The sequence below is a fragment of the Pelophylax lessonae genome (assembly GCF_965119305.1).
Source record: "Pelophylax lessonae genome assembly, chromosome: 9".
NCBI classification, from domain to species: domain Eukaryota; kingdom Metazoa; phylum Chordata; class Amphibia; order Anura; family Ranidae; genus Pelophylax; species Pelophylax lessonae.
The window spans coordinates 1,011,783-1,025,858 of record NC_138776.1 but is presented as its reverse complement, the minus strand read 5'-3'; the positions used below and the strand labels follow the sequence as shown (position 1 = coordinate 1,025,858).

The 14,076-nt window shown below is 48.2% G+C and overlaps 1 protein-coding gene across 1 annotated transcript in view; it reads left to right on the top strand.

The window, feature by feature from the left end:
- Nucleotides 1-13,837, top strand: part of GNB3 (G protein subunit beta 3) — a 129,645-nt gene extending 115,808 nt beyond the window's left edge. Inside the window, exons 6-10 of the mRNA XM_082269238.1 lie at nt 5,662-5,824; nt 6,238-6,304; nt 6,383-6,584; nt 8,377-8,593; nt 12,960-13,837. Coding sequence (XP_082125364.1) covers nt 5,662-5,824; nt 6,238-6,304; nt 6,383-6,584; nt 8,377-8,593; nt 12,960-13,066 — 756 coding nt within the window. The 3' untranslated portion in view covers nt 13,067-13,837. The remainder of the gene's footprint in view (nt 1-5,661; nt 5,825-6,237; nt 6,305-6,382; nt 6,585-8,376; nt 8,594-12,959) is intronic.
- Nucleotides 13,838-14,076: the final 239 nt, after the last annotated feature.

Sequence of the window (14,076 nt, the reverse complement as noted above, 5' to 3'; positions counted from 1 at the left end):
TGCAGAGGAACGGCATGGATGGGTGTCGTCCACGAAGGAAGCCTCTCCTAAAGCCCATACACTGCAGGGGAACGGCATGGATGGGTGTCGTCCATGAAGGAAGCCTCTCCTAAAGCCCATACACTGCAGGGGAACGGCATGGATGGGTGTCGTCCACGGAGGAAGCCTCTCCTAAAGCCCATACACTGCAGGGGAACAGCATGGATGGGTGTCGTCCATGAAGGAAGCCTCTCCTAAAGCCAATACACTGCAGGGGAACGGCATGGATGGGTGTCGTCCACGGAGAAACCTCTCCTAAAGCCCATACACTGCAGGGGAACGGCATGGATGGGTGTCGTCCACGGAGGAAGCCTCTCCTAAAGCCCATACACTGCAGGGGAACAGCATGGATGGGTGTCGTCCATGAAGGAAGCCTCTCCTAAAGCCCGTGCACAAAAAAGCCCACCTAGAATTTTCCAGGGCCCATGCTGAAAAAGAAAAAGACTACTGGGACTCTGTACTCTGGAGTGAGGAGACCGAGATAAATGTTTTTGGAACTGATGGCATCATAACTCTATGGCGCAGCAAAGGTGAGAAGTACAAAGAACAACGCATAGTGCCTACTGTGAAACATGGTGGTGGCAGTGTCCTTCTGTGGGGCTGCATGAGTGCTGCTGGTGTCAGGGAGCTGCATTTCATTGATGGGATCATGAATTCACAGATGTCCTGCTCTATATAGAAAGAGAAGATGCCACCATCACTCTGTGCTCTTGGTTGTCGTTCACTTTTCCAACATGACAATGATCCAAATCACACATCTAAGGCCATTGGTGCATTTCTGAAGAAGAAGCGGGTGCAAGTCATTCATTGGCCGTCTCCTGATCTGAACCCAATCAGGGATAACCTATGGGGAATTCTGAGGAGAGGAGCCTCACGCTCCATCCAGCATCCAGGGTCTCAAAGAGGTAGTTCCTGAAGAATGGAAAAAGACGGATGGTGCAAAATGTCTTCGTCCATTCCATGCCTGGAAGACTCGGTGCCTCCTTACAGATCATGGAGGTCACACACAGTACTAGATGGGGGAGTTTGTGTTGTGGGGTGTGTTCATTTTTGCATCAACTAATTTGAGTAAAACTGAATATTTTGTAATCTAACCCCTTCCTTTAGTGTAACGAGTGAAACAAATATTCTATCAAACTCCCGAAATTCTTTCTGTGTTCATTGAGATATTCATTAAAATCGTACTTTTCGAAAGTAGGATTTTTTTCAACCACCTGACTATGACCCATTTCTGGGCCACTGCCTCTCTCCTTCTGGCCTTCTAGTTAGATACAGATCCTCCAACCTCTCACAGTGCTCCCAGTTCCCATAGTGCCCCTCAACCTCACAGTGCTCCCAGTTCCCATAGTGCCCCTCAACCTCACAGTGCTCCCAGTTCCCATAGTGCCCCTCAACCTCACAGTGCTCCCAGTTCCCATAGTGCCCCTCAACCTCACAGTGCTCCCAGGCCCCCAAGATCCCAGCCTCCACAATGCTGCCCATCGTCCCATAGTGCCCCTCAACCTCACAGTGCTCCCAGTTCCCATAGTGCCCCTCAACCTCACAGTGCTCCTAGGCCCCCAAGATCCCAGCCTCCACAATGCTGCCCATCGTCCCATAGTGCCCCTCAACCTCACAGTGCTCCCAGTTCCCATAGTGCCCCTCAACCTCACAGTGCTCCCAGGCCCCCAAGATCCCAGCCTCCACAATGCTGCCCATCGTCCCATAGTGCCCCTCAACCTCACAGTGCTCCCAGTTCCCATAGTGCCCCTCAACCTCACAGTGCTCCTAGGCCCCCAAGATCCCAGCCTCCACAATGCTGCCCATCGTCCCATAGTGCCCCTCAACCTCACAGTGCTCCCAGTGCCCATAGTGCCCCTCAACCTCACAGTGCTCCCAGGCCCCCAATATCCCTCAACCTCACCAGTTCCCATAGTGCCCCTCAACCTCTCACAGTGCTCCCAGGCCCCCAATGTCCCTCAACCTCACAGTGCTCCCAGGCCCCCAATATCCCTCAACCTCCACAATGCTGGCCAACCTCCCATAATGATTCCCATGGTGTCCCCTGGCTTGCTTAAATTTGTCATCAGAGGAAATAGTGTATGGTCAGTCAAGAAGGACCCACATTGGTGGTCAGTGAGGAAGAGCCCATTTACATTGATCAGGGAAATGAATGTCACTTACATTAGTGATCAATAAATAAGAGCACACTTAGATTGGTAGACAGGGGAAAGGATTCCCTTTAGATTGGTGGTAAGTGGAGAAGGGCCCTCTTACATTGGTGGTCAGTGAAGGACCCTCTTACATTGGTGGTCAGTGGAGAAGAGTTATCTTACATTAGTGGTCAGTGGAGAAGAGTTATCTTACATTGGTGGTCAAGGGAGAAGAGTCCTCCTACATTGGCGGTCAATGGGGAACGGTCCTTTATATTGTACATTAGTGGCCAATGGAGTAGAATCCTCTTACATTGGTGGTCAGCGGAGAAGAGTCCCCTTACATTGATGGTCAGTGGAGAAAGGCCTCCTTATAGTGGTGGTCAGTGGAGAAAGGGCCCTCTTACATTGGTGGTCAGCGGAGAAGGGCCTCCTTATAGTGGTGGTCAGGGTAAAGTATGTCTCTTACATTGGTGGTCAGTGGAGATGAGTCCTCTTACATTGGTGGTCAGTGGAGATGAGTCCTCTTACATTGGTGGTCAGTGGAGATGAGTCCTCTTACATTGGTGGTCAATTTAGAAGGGTCCTCTTAGATTGATGGCCAATAGAGAAGGGTCCTCTTACATTGGTGGTCAATGAGGAACGGTCCTTTACATTGTACATTAGTGGCCAATGGAGTAGAATCCTCTTACATTGATGGTCAGTGGAGAAAGGCATCCTTATAGTGGTGGTCAGGGTAAAGTATGTCTCTTACATTGGTGGTCAGTGGAGAAGGGCCCTCTTACATTGGTGGTCAGCGGAGAAGAGTCCCCTTACATTGGTGGTCAGTGGAGAAGGCCCTCTTACATTGGTGGTCAGTGGAGAAGGGTCCTCTTAGATTGATGGCCAATAGAGAAGGGTCCTCTTACGTTGGTGGCCAATGAAGTAGAATCCTCTTACATTGATGGTCAGGGGAGAAGGGCCTCCTTATAGTGGTGGTCAGGGTAAAGTATGTCTCTTACATTGGTGGCCAATGGAGTAGAATCCTCTTACATTGGTGGTCAGTGGAGAAAGGCCTCCTTATAGTGGTGGTCAGGGTAAAGTATGTCTCTTACATTGGTGGCCAATGGAGTAGAATCCTCTTACATTGGTGGTCAGTGGAGAAGAGTCCTCTTACATTGGTGGTCAGGGAAGAAAGGCCCTCTTACATTGATGGTCAGTGGAGAAGAGTCCTCTTACATTGATGGTCAGTGGAGAAGAGTCCTCTTACATTGGTGGTCAAGGGAGAAGAGTCCTCCTACATTGGCGGTCAATGGGGAACGGTCCTTTATATTGTACATTAGTGGCCAATGGAGTAGAATCCTCTTACATCGGTGGTCAGCGGAGAAGAGTCCCCTTACATTGATGGTTAGTGGAGAAGGCCCTCTTACATTGGTGGTCAGTGAAGAAGGCCCTTATACATTGGTGGTCAGTGGAGAAGGCCCTCATACATTGGTGGTCAGTGGAGAAGGGCCTCATACATTGGTGGTCAGTGGAGAAGGGCCCATTTACATTGCAGATCAGAGGAAAGAATGCCACTTACATTGGTGGTTAGTGGAGAGATGTCCACATATATTGGTGATCAGGAGAAAGAATGCCTCTTGCAATGGTGGTCAGTGAAGAAGGGCACACTAACATTAGTAGTCAGAGGAAAGAATGCCCTTAACATTGGAAGTCAATGGAGAAGGGCCCTCTTACATTGATAGTCAGTGGAGTAGAGCCCTTTTACATTGGTGGTCAACATAGAATAGCCCTCTTACATTGATGGTCAGTGGAGAAGAGTCTTCTTACATTGATGGTCAGTGGAGAAGAATCCTCTTACATTGGTGGTCAAGGGAGAAGAGTCCTCCTACATTGGCGGTCAATGGGGAACGGTCCTTTATATTGTACATTAGTGGCCAATGGAGTAGAATCCTCTTACATTGGTGGTCAGCGGAGAAGAGTCCCCTTACATTGATGGTCAGTGGAGAAAGGCCTCCTTATAGTGGTGGTCAGTGGAGAAAGGCCCTCTTACATTGGTGGTCAGTGGAGATGAGTCCTCTTACATTGGTGGTCAGTGGAGATGAGTCCTCTTACATTGGTGGTCAATGGAGATGAGTCCTCTTACATTGGTGGTCAGTGGAGATGAGTCCTCTCACATTGGTGGTCAATTTAGAAGGGTCCTCTTAGATTGATGGCCAATAGAGAAGGGTCCTCTTACATTGGTGGTCAATGAGGAACGGTCCTTTACATTGTACATTAGTGGCCAATGGAGTAGAATCCTCTTACATTGATGGTCAGTGGAGAAAGGCCTCCTTATTGTGGTGGTCAGGGTAAAGTATGTCTCTTACATTGGTGGTCAGTGGAGAAGGGCCCTCTTAGATTGATGGCCAATAGAGAAGGGTCCTCTTACGTTGGTGGCCAATGAAGTAGAATCCTCTTACATTGATGGTCAGGGGAGAAAGGCCTCCTTATAGTGGTGGTCAGGGTAAAGTATGTCTCTTACATTGGTGGCCAATGGAGTAGAATCCTCTTACATTGGTGGTCAGCGGAGAAGGGCCTCCTTATAGTGGTGGTCAGGGTAAAGTATGTCTCTTACATTGGTGGTCAGTGGAGAAGAGTCCTCTTACATTGGTGGTCAGTGGAGAAGAGTCCTCTTACATTGGTGGTCAGTGGAGAAGAGTCCCCTTACATTGGTGGTCAGTGGAGAAGAGTCCTCTTACATTGGTGGTCAGTGGAGAAGAGTCCCCTTACATTGGTGGTCAGTGGAGAAGAGTCCTCTTACATTGATGGTCAGTGGAGAAGAGCCCTCTTACATTGGTGGTCAGGGGAGAAAGGCCTCCTTATAGTGGTGGTCAGTGGAGAAGAGTCCCCTTACATTGGTGGTCAGTGGAGAAGAGCCTCCTTATAGTGGTGGTCAGGGGAGAAGGCCCTCTTACATTGGTGGTCAGGGGAGAAAGGCCTCCTTATAGTGGTGGTCAGTGGAGAAGAGTCCCCTTACATTGGTGGTCAGTGGAGAAGGGCCTCCTTATAGTGGTGGTCAGGGGAGAAGGCCCTCTTACATTGGTGGTCAGGGGAGAAAGGCCTCCTTATAGTGGTGGTCAGTGGAGAAGAGTCCCCTTACATTGGTGGTCAGTGGAGAAGGGCCTCCTTATAGTGGTGGTCAGGGGAGAAGGGCCTCCTTATAGTGGTGGTCAGGGGAGAAAGGCCTCCTTATAGTGGTGGTCAGGGAAGAAAGGCCTCCTTATAGTGGTGGTCAGGGAAGAAAGTCCTCCTATTAGTGGTGGTCAGGGTAAAGTATGTCTCTTACATTGGTGGTCAGTGGAGAAGGGCCTCCTTATAGTGGTGGTCAGGGTAAAGCATGTCTCTTACATTGGTGGTCAGTGAAGAAACTACAATGATCGATTGTATGAGAGTTTTGTTACCTGAGAGAGCTGAGAACTGATTGGCTGTTCCCCTATAATATGAATCATGTCTAATATTTCCCATCCAGGTTCACGCTATCCCCCTGCGCTCCTCCTGGGTGATGACCTGCTCCTACGCACCCTCCGGGAACTTTGTTGCTTGTGGCGGATTGGACAACATGTGCTCCATATACAACTTGAAGACACGTGAAGGAAACGTCAGAGTGAGCAGGGAGCTCGCCGCCCACACAGGTCAGGCTCCACCCACTGCGCTAATATGCAATTCTAATGTTTTACCATTTTTGCTTTGAAATCTCTGTTTTTATTGCTGCCTTGTTGGGGAGATCTCCCCTCACTTTCTGTTCTCTGTGACACTGGGACAAGAAATGTGGGGGTGTTGGGGGTCACTAGCACAGGAAGACACAGAAAGCAATGAAAACCTGACATGGGTTTTAGCCCCTCCCCTCTATTCCAAATACATGTGCCCATCATAGAGAACTGTCATTATTTCCTCTCCTTTTGACACCCAGTCACTGGGACAGGAAGTGCAATTAAATGCCCCCCAGTGGGGACACAGACAAAAATGAAGACCCAACAGAGGTTCTAACCCTTCTAAAGTGTTTGGCTGCAGAAATACTTTAATTCTCTCTCTCTTCACTCCTCAGGTTATCTTTCTTGCTGTCGGTTCCTCGATGACAACCAGATTGTGACCAGCTCCGGTGACACCACCTGGTGAGAAAAGCTTCACATATGATTTTACTGGTTGATGTATCCTCTTCCCTTACTGACCAGTTCCCTTCCCCCTCCCAGCGCCCTCTGGGACATCGAGACGGGTGCACAGAAGACGGTCTTTGTGGGTCACACAGGTGACTGTATGAGCCTGGCTGTGTCTCCCGACTTTAACCTCTTCATCTCCGGGGCGTGCGATGCAACCGCCAAGCTGTGGGACGTCCGACAAGGAGAATGCAGACAGACGTTCACGGGTCACGAGTCGGATATCAACGCCATCTGCGTGAGTATTGCGAGGATGGATTGGTGGCAGGCGCCACATGTTCGAGGCAATGGCCAATGAATGATCACATTTACACAATCGTCCAATGTTTGCATTCGCTCCAATTTTACCAACGAGACCGAATTCCATGAAGACAGATGAGGTAAACCCGCCTGGAGAAAGCAAAATCCAGACACTGGTTCTGCAGTGGCCAATGTGGCTTCAAACGGAAAATGCAGAATCCAGACGCTGGGTCTGCAGTGGCCAATGTGGCTCAGAACTGGAGAATGCAAAACCAGATGCTGGGTCTGCAGTGGCCAATGTGGTTTCAGACAGAGAATGCAAAACCAGATGCTGGGTCTGCAGTTGCCAATGTGGTTTCAGACAGAGAATGCAAAATCCAGATGCTGGGTCTACAGTGGCCAATGTGGCTCAGACCAGAGAATGCAAAATCCAGACGCTGGGTCTGCAGTGGCCAATGAGGCTCAGACCTGGAGAATGTAAAATCCAGACGCTGGGTCTGCAGTGGCCAATGTGGCTCAGACCTGGAGAATGTAAAATCCAGACGCTGGGTCTGCAGTGGCCAATGAGGCTCAGACCAGAGAATGCAAAATCCAGACGCTGGGTCTGCAGTGGCCAATGTGGCTCAGACCTGGAGAATGCAAAATCCAGACGCTGGGTCTGCAGTGGCCAATGTGGCTCAGACCTGGAGAATGCAAAATCCAGACGCTGGGTCTACAGTGGCCAATGTGGCTCAGAACTGGAGAATGCAAAACCAGATGCTGGGTCTGCAGTTGCCAATGTGGTTTCAGACAGAGAATGCAAAATCCAGATGCTGGGTCTACAGTGGCCAATGTGGCTCAGACCAGAGAATGCAAAATCCAGACGCTGGGTCTGCAGTGGCCAATGTGGCTCAGACCAGAGAATGCAAAATCCAGATGCTGGGTCTACAGTGGCCAATGTGGCTCAGACCTGGAGAATGCAGAATCCAGATGCTGGGTCTGCAGTGGCCAATGTGGCTCAGACCTGGAGAATGCAAAATCCAGACGCTGGGTCTACAGTGGTCAATGTGGCTCAGACCTGGAGAATGCAGAATCCAGACGCTGGGTCTACAGTGGCCAATGTGGCTCAGACTGGAGAATGCAAAATCCAGATGCTGGGTCTACAGTGGCCAATGTGGCTCAGACGTGGAGAATGCAGAATCCAGACGCTGGGTCTGCAGTGGCCAATGTGGCTCAGACCTGGAGAATGCAAAATCCAGACTCTGGGTCTGCAGTGGCCAATGTGGCTCAGACCTGGAGAATGCAAAATCCAGACTCTGGGTCTGCAGTGGCCAATGTGGCTCAGACCTAAGAATGCAAAATCTAGATGCTTGGTCTGCAATGGCCAATGTAGCTCAGACCTGGAGAATGCAGAATCCAGACCCTGGGTCTGCAGTGGCCAATGTGTAGAATGGAAGTGCAAAACTGGAATGCTGAATGCGGATTATAACTACACTGGGAGATATGATGGTTGGTTGGAGTTTTAAACAAAGAGCTAAATTACATTGTTGCAATACATAAGTGAAGAGCTTTTCTTGTCGAAGAGTTTGGAATTCTGTTCAGCTTTTCTTGTGATGTATTCACTCGTGCCAGGTCCTCACTTTCCTCCTCTGCCAATAGGCAATAAAGCTTGGTCAAGGACCTGCCCCCAACATCATCCCTCTAGAATTCTACCAGCTTTCCCGACAATACTGTGCAAAGCTGGTTCAACATATTTCCCTCCACATTCAACTCTTCTCATGAATGTTATCTTCTCTCCTTTCCATTCGCAGTTCTTCCCCAGCGGTGAGGCGATTTGTACGGGATCCGATGACGCCACCTGCCGCCTGTTTGACCTGCGAGCTGACCAGGAGCTCAGCGTCTACTCCCAAGACAGCATCATCTGCGGCATCACTTCCGTGGCGTTCTCCCGCAGCGGGCGCATTCTCTTCGCCGGATATGACGACTTCAACTGCAACCTCTGGGACTCGCTAAAATGCGAAAGAGTCGGTGAGTTCCGGGACTGGATTTTGTATTGTCAGGGTACAAGAGATCAGAGATCTTTTCAGGAATCAGAAGCAAAGATGGCCAAAGCTGCGTAGCTGCACTAGGGAACTGGGGCCAGACTATATACTGAATATATACAGTGAGGGGAAAAAAGTATGTGACCCCCTGCTGATTTTGTACGTTTGCCCACTGACAAAGAAATGATCAGTCTATAATTTTATTGGTCGGTTTATTTTACCAGTGAGAGACAGAATAACAACAAAAATATCCAGAAAAATGCAAAAATTCAAAATGTCTTCAATTGATTTTAATTTTAATGAGTGAAATAAGTATGTGATCCCCGATCAGTCAGCAGATTTCTGGCTCCAGGTGTCTTCTATACAGGTAATGAGCTGAGATTAGGAGGATTCTCTTATAGGGAGTGCTCCTAATCTCAGCTTGTTACCTGTATAGAAGACACCTGTCCACAGAATCAACCAATCAGATTCCAATCTCTCCACCATGGCCAAGACCAAAGAGCTGTCCAAGGATGTCAGGGAGAAGATTGTAGACCTACACAAGGCTGGAATGGCTACAAGACCATCGCCAAGCAGCTTGGTGAGAGGTGACAACAGTTGGTTGGAAGAAACAGAAAATAACTGTCAGTCTCCTCAGTCTGGGGCTCCATGGAAGATCTCACCTCATGGAGGTTCAATGATGGAGAACGGTGAGGAATCAGCCCAGAACTACACCGGAGAATCTTCTCAATGATCTCAGCTGGGACCATAGACACCAAGAAAACAATTGGTAACACTATGCTGTGAAGGACTGAAATCTTGCAGCCCCCACAAGGTCCCCCTGCTCAGGAAATCACATGGTACAGCCCGTCTGATGTCTGCTAATGAACATCTGAATGATTCAGAGGAGAACTGGGTGAAAGTGTTGTGGTCAGATGAGCTCTTTGGCATCAACTCAACTCGCTGTGTTTGGAGGAGGAGGAATGCTGCCTATGACCCCAAGAACACCATCCCCCACCGTCACACATGGCGGAGGAAACATTATGCTTTGGGGGTGTTTCTCTGCTAAGGGGACAACTTTACCGCATCAAAGGGACGATGGACGGGGCCGTGAAGTGTCAAATCTTGGATGAGAACCTCCTTCCCTCAGTCAGGGCATTGAAAATGGGTTATGGATGGGTCTTCCAGCATGACAATGACCCAAAACACACGACCAAGGCAACAAAAGAGTGTCTCAAGAAAAAGCACACTAAGGTCCTGGAGGGATCTGAAGGTTCGAGTTACCAAAGGTCAGCCTCCAAACCTTAACGACTTGGTGAGGATCTGCAAAGAGGAGTGGGAGAAAATCCCTCCTGAGATGTGTGCAAACCTGGGGGCCAACTACAAGAAACCTCTGACCTCTGGGATTGCCAACAAGGGTTTCTCCACCAACTACTGAGTCATGTTCTATGAAGGGTTCAAATACTTATTTCACTCATTAAAATGCAGATCAATTTATAACTTTTTTGAAAAGTGTTTTTCTGGATATTTTTGTTATTCCGTCTCTCGCTGGTAAAATAAACATACCAATAAAATTATAGACTGATCATTTCTTTGTCAGTGGGCAAACATACAAAATCAGCAGGGGGTCACATACTTTTTCCCTCATTGTATATAAGTTTATAAATAGTAAAACAAAAGAAATCCAACCATCAGCAAACAATAAACAAAGATATAAGTGAACCAAAAGCCCCCAGTGACTAAATGACCTAACAAAGTAACAGAAATCCTAACTATGGAACTAACTATATACAAGATATACACATGGGGGACCACAGGAAAGTGAGGTAATCTGGAGGTACAGGGAACATATGGGAAGGAGAAACCAAAACTGGGGAAAGAAGCACAGCAGGGTTCAGGGTATAAGTACAAGGCAAGAGCACAGTTAAGAGCAGGCACAGGATAGCATTATCTGGCAGTAAAAAAAAAACACTGCCGCAAAGTGTAATAGCAGAGAAGGGACTAAATACCCTCCCAGCAGTCAGCATCAGGTGGAGACTGATTACTGGAATCTGCTGGGAGACACCCGCTGGTGGACACCGGAACTACAGCTTCCCACCCTGGGAAGCAGAGTGCCATCAGCAGGTCCTGACAGATCTTAATTAAAACTTAAAGTATAACTAAAAGCAAAACTTTTTTTTAGTGTTGGATAGAGAGTGCAGAGGGAGTAGAACCCCTGTCAGTTTTATTGCTGTCTGTGACCCCGTTAGGGAGATTCACCCTCTGTCCTGTTGACCATTATCAGGGAAAGTAAAAGAAAATCCCAAATTGTGGATGGTCCCCAGAAAAGAAATAGGAGGGGAAATCTTCCAATGGGGACACTAGTTCTTGTGATCTGGGGGTCCCCAAGAGATTCCCTTAACTTGTGGGGTTCTACTTTAAAGTGCATTTTTTTGAAAGTTTTGGATAGAGTGGGGAGGGGTTAGACCCATTGTCAAGATTTAATTGCTATTATTTGGAAATACAGATACCATCCAAGGATAACCCAACAAATAAACATTTCATGGTGGAGACTGATGCCTTCATTATGGACTTTGAGTGTAAAGAATGGGAGAGATGCGAGTTTATGACAAGTCCAGTATAAATGTATTAATCCGGATAAATTCTTGAAAGCCAACGTGTTTCAAAGGCTCACAACTTCCCCTTCATCAGGGCTTAAATCTGGACCAAAAAAAGTGCCCATGCAGTGGGGCCGTGCCTGCACTGCCCGGGCTAAATGCTCATTTTGTCGAGGGAAGAGAAGAAAGCCGTATACTTACCTGATCCTCTGTTCCATCGGCAAACAGCTCTCCCCCACAATCATGCACTGGACTGTTCCTGATGTCCTTGTGTCCAGAGCAGAGCTATGGGCTTGATGACATAAGGAACAGTCCAGAGGAAACAGGAGCCGCAGGGACCGGTTTTGTATGGGGAGGATCAGGTGGGTATATCTCTATTCTCCAATCCTCTAGACCAGCCTTTATCAACCAGGGTGCCCAGGCTTCCTGGAGTGCCTTGAGGCTTCTTCAGGGGTGATTTGAGACTTCTTCATGGGTGCCTTGAGACTTCTTCAGGGGTGCCTTGGCAGAATACCTAAAAATTGATCAAAAATTGTATACAAGCCAGCAGGTGGATGAAGCCTTTTAGTTACACAAAGTCACAGGTTTTCATTGTACACCATTAAGGCTTTATAGACACTGGCCTCCTAACAACCAATGATGTCATCAGTTAATAAGGAGGATGTCTGTCACCTCCACAGCATCCTTGTTTGACCCTCCTCTGCCCCTTTCCCTCAGCACTGGGGTCACATTAGCTGACCGATGGAGAGAAGTGCCTTGAGGCTTCTTCAGGGGTGCCTTGGCAGAATACCTAAACATTGATCAAAAATTGTATACACCATTAACGTTCTAGACACTGGCATCCTAACAACCAATGACATCATCAGTTAATAAGGAGGATGTCTGTCGCCTCCACAGCATCCTTGTTTGACCCTCCTCTGACCCTCTCCCTCAGCACTGGGGTCATATTAGCTGACCGATGGAGAGATATTGAGGGAGAAGTGAAACATTGGAATACTAGTCAGTACCAGTGTGCAAAAGTGTATTTGCTTTGGAAGAAAAGAAAAATCACCTCTAATGTTGGGTGTCCATGTGTGTGGATGTTGCTGTGGCATTATGTAACTAACTATATACAATATATACACATGGGGGGAACAGGAAAGTGAGGTAATCTGGAGGTACAGGGAACATACGGGAAGGAGAAACCAAAACTGGGATCAGGAACAAGGGGAAAGACGCACAGCAGGGTTCACGGTATAAGTACAAGGCAAGAGCACAGTTAGGAGCAGGAACAATACAGCAGTATCTGGCAGTAAAGCAAAACACTGCTGCAAAGTCTAATAGCAGAGGAGGGAATAAATACCCTCCCAGCAGCCAGCATCAGGTGGAGACTGATTACTGGAATCTGCTGGGAGACACACGCTGGTGGACACCGGAACTACAGATTACTACTACTAGTTTTTGACATTTTAGAATGGGGTGCCTTGAGATGGTCTATAATCTTAATGTGTGCCTTAACTTAAAAATGGTTGAGAAACGCTGCTCTAGACGAAGACGAGCAGTTGACCCATGCAGTGTTGTCTTTAAATGCTGGCGGTGATAGGAGAAATATGGGACAATGTGAGAAATTAATCAAGGACCAGTACAATGTCAGTGCTGGTTGTCAGACTGGTGTACTCTGGTGGGTTCTCACCAAGCGGTGACATAGAAACTGAGCTGAAATGCCTGCCAATGCCGGTCTGGTTAGGAGGAATGTACTTTATATGTCCATTTTTTAATGGTGGTGATTTTCCGCAGGTGTCCTCTCCGGCCACGACAACCGCGTCAGCTGTCTCGGCGTCACCTCGGATGGCATGGCTGTGGCGACAGGATCATGGGACAGTTTCCTCAAGATCTGGAACTGAATACTTGCAATGCTATTTAATGCAGCAGAGACATAGCCACTCCCCCCCCCCCCTTCTTCACCCTATTTAACCCTATAAATGTACCTTGGTTTACCCCTACCCTGCTCACCCTAGGGCTCCAGTCAGTGTTCCAGTTTCCTTCCCATCTTTTATTATAGATTGTTTGGTGACATTGGGCCTTACACTCGCAGGGGTCTGCAGGAAGTCCTCCTTGTTGGATGTAGCAACTAGAGGCCCTCTTTTTTTCTCTTTTGTCCCTTGCTGCGCTAAACAAATGAATGGGGAACCCGGTTGTTATGGACAGCAAAGACAGCTCCTCGTACAGATGCTTGATCCTAGCACTCCAGTTACACACGACACTTCATCTGCTGATTGCCTTCATTCTGGGGTTCATCTTCTGCAACTGACCTCTGTGTTCCCACAATACATTTCATTGGCGTATTCTCATCTTCTGAGCCCGGAAAAAGGGGCGGGGCAGGGTGTTCCCTGGTTCCACCCTAACCTTGCTCTGAGCATACTAAAGCTTCACCCATACATATACACCGGAGCCTGAGAGGGAGGTTTCACAGTATAGAGTCATGTCTTAACAGGCAACAGCCCCACCAAGAATCTTTCTGAGATGCATATAGGTTATGGTTGCAAGGGATGAAAGAACATCAAACCAGATATGGGGCACTGACCCACTGAGGAGCTGCTAGGATTTTACAGGCCCTCCTTGCCTCCCTATCAGTGATTTGGCCCATAGCTGCACCAAAACACTCGCTGAGCCACCAGTGGTGGCCTGATGTCCAGGGGGTAGAGGGTTTGGGGTGCAGGATACCCCAAAACAGCAGCAAAAACTCCCTCCACTCAGTAGATTCCTCTAGTATCCTTTGCCTCCACTGAAGGCTAATGTAGAATTCTTTGCGCCTCTATCGCAGGTGAATGTAGACTTGCAAGGCCAGACAGACAGCTACATTCAACAGTCTTCAGTCTTCAGAGGATCTTTAAGTCTTGACCGGCAATCCATT